General features: G+C 40.6%; 1 protein-coding gene across 2 annotated transcripts in view; it reads left to right on the top strand.

Moving 5' to 3' along the window:
* The first annotated feature begins 1144 nt into the window (after nt 1-1144).
* The window catches only part of LOC119028320 (guanine nucleotide-binding protein G(q) subunit alpha), a 36915-nt gene continuing 29962 nt past the window's right edge, over nt 1145-8097 (top strand). For both annotated transcript variants that reach the window (XM_037114154.1, XM_037114155.1), the window contains exon 1: nt 1145-1280. In XM_037114154.1, coding sequence (XP_036970049.1) covers nt 1145-1280 — 136 coding nt within the window. The remainder of the gene's footprint in view (nt 1281-8097) is intronic.

Genomic DNA, 8097 nt, shown 5'->3' with positions numbered 1-8097 from the left:
AATCAATCATATCCCAAGCAACGTCAGCAGCAGCGCCACACCGGGGCTGAGGAGTGGGTGACGAAGAGCTATCACCACCACCAGGAAAAAATACCAGGAGCGATAAAATGCACGGACTCCAAGGGTCCATTTGACTGTCAGGTTGACGTTTTCGTATTTTGACGGTTTGGTCCTGGCGAGGTCTTTTTGGAGAACACTATCTGAATACAATGAAGGTCCTGTGTCAGGCCGAGCTTTCTGTGTTTTAGGCAGTTGGATGCAATTCCAGGGATGGCTAGCTGAGCTAACCTAGCTAGCTAACAATTAGCCTGCCCATTCTGGTCACTGGGTGCCTTGGTCTGCAAGAGGAAAACTGCCCCCGAGCGCAATTGTAATAAAGCGGGATTGTTATTCGGATCGCAACACGGGTTATCGACCGTCGAGTGCTTGAGACATTGTGCCAGCCTGTGTGTTTGTTCGGTAGATGGACAGTTTGACGGGCGCTCATTGTCACTGCGCGGGCGTACAGTGTTGGTTTCGGGGCGGCTAGGCTTGTACTCGGCCGGGCAACCTGCGGAGGGATTGTACAAATGTGGCAGTGGCAGCCAGTTGTGTCCCACCGTCTCTGGGACCGAAGTTGGTAGTTTTTGAAATATAGAAAAAAAAATTAATGAGTGTTGGGCTTACGGGCTAACCATCTTAGCGGGAAAGGGATTGGAAAGTGTTGGCACATTGAAAAATCCATAAACTTGTCACATTAGCTTGGTTATAACGTAAGCAGCATTTTAGCTTACAAGCTAGTCAGCGAGTGAATCAAAGTAATTGCAGCTGTTTTGGAGAGTGCACCAAATAAGATGATTATTTACACCGTGGGTAGTTGTCTAAGATGCTTGCAGACATGTTGCATTGTATTTTTCCTGTGATCGGCTGTCAGTCCCTGTAGCTTGAAGAATTGCACGAGACTTTGACAAAGCTGTCAGATATTTGACACTTGACAGCAGTTTCACCAACAAGGAAGGCCAAATCCTGCACAAAGCCTGCCAAGCTCGATATACCTGGATATAACTTGTTGAAAAACGGACTGAAAGGGTTTCATTTATTTGATACTTTGCGTGAGGTTTAGCCCGGCGTCCTTTGTCAGACGGGCTTTTTAGCTCATGCGGTGATGACTTTAGACTCCATGATGGCTTGTTGCCTGAGTGAGGAGGCGAAGGAGTCCAAACGAATCAACGCTGAGATCGAGAAACAACTCCGGCGAGACAAGAGGGATGCGAGAAGGGAGCTGAAGCTTCTTCTGCTGGGTAAGCTTGCATCATTTAAAAGCATTCGCAGACACTTCATCTCTACCCTGATGCACACACAAACCAGTCAGTGCCAAATCCCATTGATTTGACTGAACTGTAAAGATTTGACATGCAAAACACTGCAGCCACAACTGCACAAGCTACATTAACCTGGTCACCGCAGCGTTTGCCTATGATGCGATATGCAAAGCAGAACTCAGATGTGGTTCAGATGGAGCTCTGAGCAGCCAGGCTCTTAGCTCCCAGGAATTCGGCATTGACTGTCATGTTGATGACAAGTTACATGACCACCCACAAGATGACAAAGATAGGAGACCGTCATCACTACATGATCTTAATCATTTAAGCAGCATGTAGCTGTTCCGATTTCAGGCTTCATTTGGCTGTGGTGTGCATTTGCTGCAACTCACAAAACACAAATAATTAAAAAAAAAATAAAAAAAAAAAAAATTCAAATACAGGTAAGTACCCAAAGTAGTCAAGTTGTAATTGCTGCGGCGGCATCTTGCTGCAGTAGCCACCCATTTCTTGAAAATGCCCAAGTCACAAATTTTCCCTTTGCTTATTTTGTAACATTACTCTGGACAGCAATGTGCAGGATATTGGGATCTAAGTTGCTCTAAGAGTAGTGGTAAACTTCAACTTTGGTAAAAAAAAAAAAAATCATAATGATAATTTCACATGCCTTTTACTTTCCTTGGCATGCAGAGAACCAAGATATTTGGCTAAAGTGGATCAAGAAAATTATAATTATTTTTTATCTTTAATTTTAAGTGTCTGTGGGTTACCTGTAGACCTAGTTTGCATTTTGTTGCAAGGGGATAAATGAAATAATCTTGACTACCTATTGAAAACAAGCCAAAATGTTTTTTCTTTCTTTGTTACTTATGCAACTGGTTTGTTATGATTAAACACAGTTCCCATTTGACCACATCATCACCATTTTAAATTTTGGCAGATAGTCAGATTTTTTTCTCTGTCATCTATTTTGGCAATTGTTGTAACCAGTGGCTTCCAGTTATAATCTGATTCATTTTAAGATCATCATTCATATAAAGCAGGACACGTCTAACATCTTTGATGCAACACCCTATTCTGTTGTCACTGTCAGCAGGCAGCAGCATATACTCAGTTGCCACCGCAGTAATGGCGGAGAGGCCAGATGGCGAAGATTCAAAACGGTTACAGGATTTGCCTACAGGCGCACACCTATGGATGAAAAAGAATTGTAACACAACCTTACCAGTCTGTTGCTGTATTTAACTGTTCTGTTTAATCATAGAATCATAGTCATAGCAATCTACTTTGTTAGTGTCTAATTTTAAAAGTAATATTTGTTTATTAGTAGCAAATTAGAACCATAGGACTTACTCTGGCTTATAGATTAGCAAGTATGAGTTTGGCCAGGTAAAGCTTTTCATGATGAACTGTCAGCAGTTCCCTCTAATTAAAACCCTTACTGTAGTCGTCTTCTTCATTACTGTAGTTTTATCAGCCTGTAAAACATGGCTTAAATAATTAAAAAGAGTTGGGTTTTAATTAAGCCTGCTACAAGGGAGACAGCATTCTCTTGGTGTCTGGTCTAGAAAAGGGCTCAACTGAGGTGGCCCTCCCTGGAAAATAACTGTTCTCCAGAGAATAGACTGTGCCATTCAGACTAATTTTCACTTTTTAAAGAGGAGTAGCAGAGCCATTGTGCATTTGATTTGATGTTGTGTTGATGTGGAAAGCTTTTCTTTTGCCTATTCTGCACCACAGTTATGTTTAGTGTTAGCTGCAAAACAGCATCACTAGAACTAGCAGGGATTCAGTATCATGCTATAGGGACATTTAAGCATCTCCAAGGTTTGTCGTCTCATGTGACTGAACCCTTTCTGGTTTTAAAGATGCACCCACTCACAGCTGCAACAACTTCCAACATTGAACAGAACAGTAGCTCGTAAGAAACAACAGTTTTTTTTGTCCCTGTTCTTACACAGTTAATGTTTATGATATGCCAGAACATCAGGGGAGCTTTACAGGTTTTGCAGATTGATCCATTTAGAAAATATATTCACAAAAACATTTTAGAATGGATTTCAGTGCAGTGAACAATTATTAGTTGGGGTGGTGGGATGGGACAGGAAGACATCTCCATAACTGGCCATCAACCCCATTTTAGATTTAGCCACTTCCTGCACATTAAATGGCTCAGAAGATGGTTAAATCTTACAAGTGGTTAATCTAACAAGATGATGAAAAGGTGTCTGTCATACCTGATCTTACTCCTTTTGTGGTGAACCAGCAAGACACTGAAATTCTTCCATTTAAAAAGTCACTTAGAAGGTAGCTTCAGTGATTTCTTGATGTATGTTAATACAACGAGCTGTTCTAGCTTTAATGTGATTCTAATCAGCTCTGTATAGTATGTGTGAATGAGAGCGTATTAAACTGTATGGGTGGGGAAGTGGTGTGAATGAGAAACTGTCAGGATGAGCAAAGCTGTATTCATAAATGCATGTCATCTGACTTTTTAAACCCTTGTGCAGTTAAAAGTGAGAATGTGAGCTGCATATCTTTACATATTTTGTAACAAGTATATTTATTAGGTTTAGATCAAAGTCTGTCTTCTGTGTTTTACCTACAGTGCAGAATAACTTTTTCCTGAGGGACAAGAAGAGTAAAGTAAAATGTGGAAACTTCCAAAGTGCATTATTTTTTTGCGATTACCAAGCTGCTTCAGGTGCATTACCACAACCCTCTGGTCTGTAGTGTGGGGGGCCGATGCAGTCAGACACAGATGTGGGGTTATGGCCCAGTCCCAGTACACCCCTTGCCCCTACAACTTTGCATAAAAAGATCACCTAAGGTGTCACAATTATTGTTGGGATAGAGTGGCAGGGCAGTGAGTTATGCCTACATGGCCCTCCAATTGGAGGTTTTTTGAAGGCACTGTTCAAGTCAAAGGCTATGAGAACTCTGTCTTTTCAATGTATTGATGTTCTTTTCTTTATCATAAGCATATAATAATTGCTACTACTTTAGTTTGCTGATGTCAGGATAACTAGCCAGCCAGCTAACGTTACAATTTTGTTGCTCAGTTTTGTTTGTCCCTTTTAATGGGATATGAAAACTGAAATTCAACTTCAGTCCAGCAGCAAATCTAATGAAGCCCGTGTTGCTTTTATTTGACGACTTTGTTGATTGCATGAAGTTATGAACAAATTGCGAGTGCGCATGCTTTTCTGTCTCTGTCAGATAAATGGCAAATAGCATTATGATAATACCAGGATTGCCACAGTAATGCAAGAGAAATCACTGCTGAAGACACCATGTTTGAAATGTCTGATCATGTTTGTTAGTGCCATCAACTGCTGCTGCGTGTAACTCTGTTTTGAGGGGTGAGGGGTCACTCGAAAGCAAGGGGCAGGGGCAAAAAACGAAAATGGGTAAAGTTTAAATGAGGGATTTGACTGGAGGACTGTTTTAATGCTGCAGCAACACTGATACCTGAAGACACTAATAATATTGATGTTTAAAAGATAAAATGGATAAGATTCAGAATTCTCATTGGGCTGTAGATACCATTAATCATTTGGCCAGTGAATGAGTCAAAGTACCTTATGAATCTAGATAACCATCAGTTTCAAGGTCACAAGACCTCAGTTATTGTATGATAAACCAGATATTTCTACAGTAAGCCTAGCTATGTAACTAATGCACCAGAGATGGCAAACTACTGCAGTCTGTTGATATTTTGGCGTAAAACGACGTCTCAGTGTCTCCGAAGCACTTCTCTTCTTATAAATGGCCTTGCTTGTGAGTTCATGGCTGGCAACACACAAAAGGCATCTGTTAGTTTAGTTGGTCCCCATATTGCAAAACATTGATTAGAAATATAAAAGTGTTGTTGGCGGAGGAGAAACGTATTGTTATTGTCCTGCTTTTCCTGCTCACAGATGAGATGCTGGGATGGCGGTGACTCATCGAAAGAGATTGATTTGGAAGAGATCCCTTCTCTGTCCAAGCAACCCGTTTTTTTCTTCATGAAAATGCCCAAGTACAAATTGCAGGAGCCATTTTTGTTTCAGCTTGTGGTGGGAGTCTGCTGTCACATTATTTAAGCTTGTGTGTAAAGGATCTAAGCACTATCCAGCTACAATGTGAGTTGTAGTGCACTCTGGTTGTCTCACTTCATTTGGAACCTATTATGGACTTCTTTGATCCTTTTTATAGACCTGTATGCATACTGTAGCTTTTTATTATGTTTTTGGCTGCATATATATCATGTCTTCAGTCTTTTGTCTAAAATGGCTTGTGACTTCTTAATTTTAGTGTTGGATTTCATATTTTTGTCACTTATTTGGGGGAAAAATAACAATCTTGAATGCAGTTATGTTGACTGGTTGCTGATATTGCTGGTAGACCAGAAACACTGCAGCTGTAACCAAATATTTCAGTTTTCAGCTTGAAATATTCAACCTTCACACTGCTGACTCACAGTTGTTGACCACACTGTTTTTAATTGCATATAAGGCTCAGAATCTTTTATTTAAATGTGTATAGTTGTCTGAAATACTTATCTGCAACCTACAAGCGGCATTGTTGGTTTCGTCTAACGTTTGAAGCAGAGGCAATTATTCCAGCTGTTTATCAGCAACAGACTGGCTTTCCTCAGTGGTGTGGTTAGCTAGGGTCAAAGGAGTGCTCTGCCGCCTGCTCTGTAGCTAATGAAAGTCACAAGTAAGTAAATGTGTATAGCCGGAGCCCAGGGAGCTGTGGTAACAACACCAATTGGTGAGCTTTCCTCAGTGCTTTTCTTAAAATATGAAAATGACCAATGTTTATAAGTGCAACTGTCTTAAACTTTTGAGACTGATTTTAACATTGGTGTCTTACCTAAATAGAATTGGCAGATGCACACTAGAATATACAGGGGATCTGATAATTGAAGTTCCTGTGATATGATAATGGTCAGTAAAACTGCTTCATTTCCCCTTGATCTTGAATTTGATAAGTTTCTATGAAAAGTGTTTTCATTTTCTCCTTATGACGATAGAGTTTCATGTTCTTGTGAAAATGTCTTATCATTCTGCAGAGTGACACTGGAGTGAGTCCTAAAAGCTAGTAATAGATGAGCATTTTTGCCCTGCTAGCTCAGTTTCCTTGTCTTGAAGTTGGTGGGGTTTTTTTTTGAATGGGTTTTGTGTTGCATGCATGAAATAAGGTCTGTGGTTAACACAGGATTAAGATTTTTATGTTTTTGTTCTATGACAAAATATCTGTCAGTTTATACAACATGTGTGAATTATAATGTGTTTACTTGCTAGTGTGCAAGTGTCTAAATGAGACTCCAGTGCTTGTTGGTGAAATTAAACTCCATCACTCCGAACACAGAGACTCATGTACTCACTAGTCCATCTTTACAGGTGGAGTTAAGTGACAAACTCTTCCAATAGAAACTTTCAAACTCGTAGACAGATCAATTCATAGTCAAGTGTGTATACTTGAGTGTAGAAAGATGCTTAGTGGGGATGTCGAAGTCATCGGTCCACAATGTATTTCACTTATATCCTACCATTAAGTTTTTACTTCTGGCGATTGCATTTATGCTCCTGAAATCATTACAGTTTTGTTCAGATTATCTTGCTGAACATCAAAGATATCATAAACTTGTGCTTGCCACAGAGCTTATTTTCTGCAGTAGTCCAAAATCCAACTGAGAAATCCAATAGGCAATTCTTTCCAATGGAACCAGGGTGATGCTAATTTCTGGGTTAGCCTACAAAGTCATCCCTGCTGCTCTCTGTTATAACGAGAACTGTAATCATGACTGGAGGATGGTGTAATAACATAACATGAACATCTCTTGTTATAACGAAAGTAAAAGATAGTGTTAGATAAAGTGTAACTGTAATTCTTACAGTGTGCAAACAATGACTCATGACAGTGACTTTCATTTTTCCAGTGTGGACCCACTGTTGACTGAAGGTTAAGTTTGTCACATGAATGAAAAAACCTGTAAAACTTGTACTGATGTACACTACACAAATGTGTTTCTACTTCTCCAGAGGACAAAGCATGCAAATAAGGAACACTGACATATATGGCTTTTTTATTGGGTAATTTAGGTGTTTTCATACACTTTATTGCCAAAAGTATTCACTCACCCATCCAAATAATTGAAATCAGGTGTTCCAATCACTTCCATGGCCACAGATGTATAAAAGCAAGAACCTAGCCATGCAGACTTTTTCTACAAACATTTGCGAAAGAATGGGTCGCTCTCAGGAGCTCAGTGAATTCCAGCGTGGTACTGTGATAGGATGCCATCCGTGCAACAAGTGCAGTCGTGAAATTTCCTTGCTCCTAAATATTCCACAGTCAACTGTCAGTGGTATTATAACAAAGTGGAAGCGATTGGGAACGACAGCAACTCTGCCACAAAGGGGTAGGCCGCGTAAAATGACGGAATGGGGTCAGGGGATGGTGAGGCGCATAGTGCGCAGAGGTCGCCAACTTTCTGCAGAGTCAATCTCTAACAGACCTCCAAACTTTATGTGGCCTTCAGATTAGCTCAAGAACAGTGCGTAGAGAGCTTCATGGAATGGGTTTCCATGGCCACTGGACTCTAGAGCAGAGGAGACGCGTTCTCTGGAGTGACAAATCAAGCTTCTCCATCTTGCAATCTGATGGATGAGTCCGGGTTTGGCAGTTGTCAGGAGAGCGGTTGTTGTCTGACTTCATTGTGCCAAGTGTAAAGTTTGGTGGAGGGGGATTATAGTGTGGGGTTGTTTTTCAGGAGCTGGGCTTGGCCCCTTAGTTCCAGTGAAAG

This window comes from Acanthopagrus latus, chromosome 11, assembly GCF_904848185.1.
Source record: "Acanthopagrus latus isolate v.2019 chromosome 11, fAcaLat1.1, whole genome shotgun sequence".
NCBI classification, from domain to species: domain Eukaryota; kingdom Metazoa; phylum Chordata; class Actinopteri; order Spariformes; family Sparidae; genus Acanthopagrus; species Acanthopagrus latus.
This window is presented reverse-complemented; position numbering and strand designations above follow the sequence as displayed.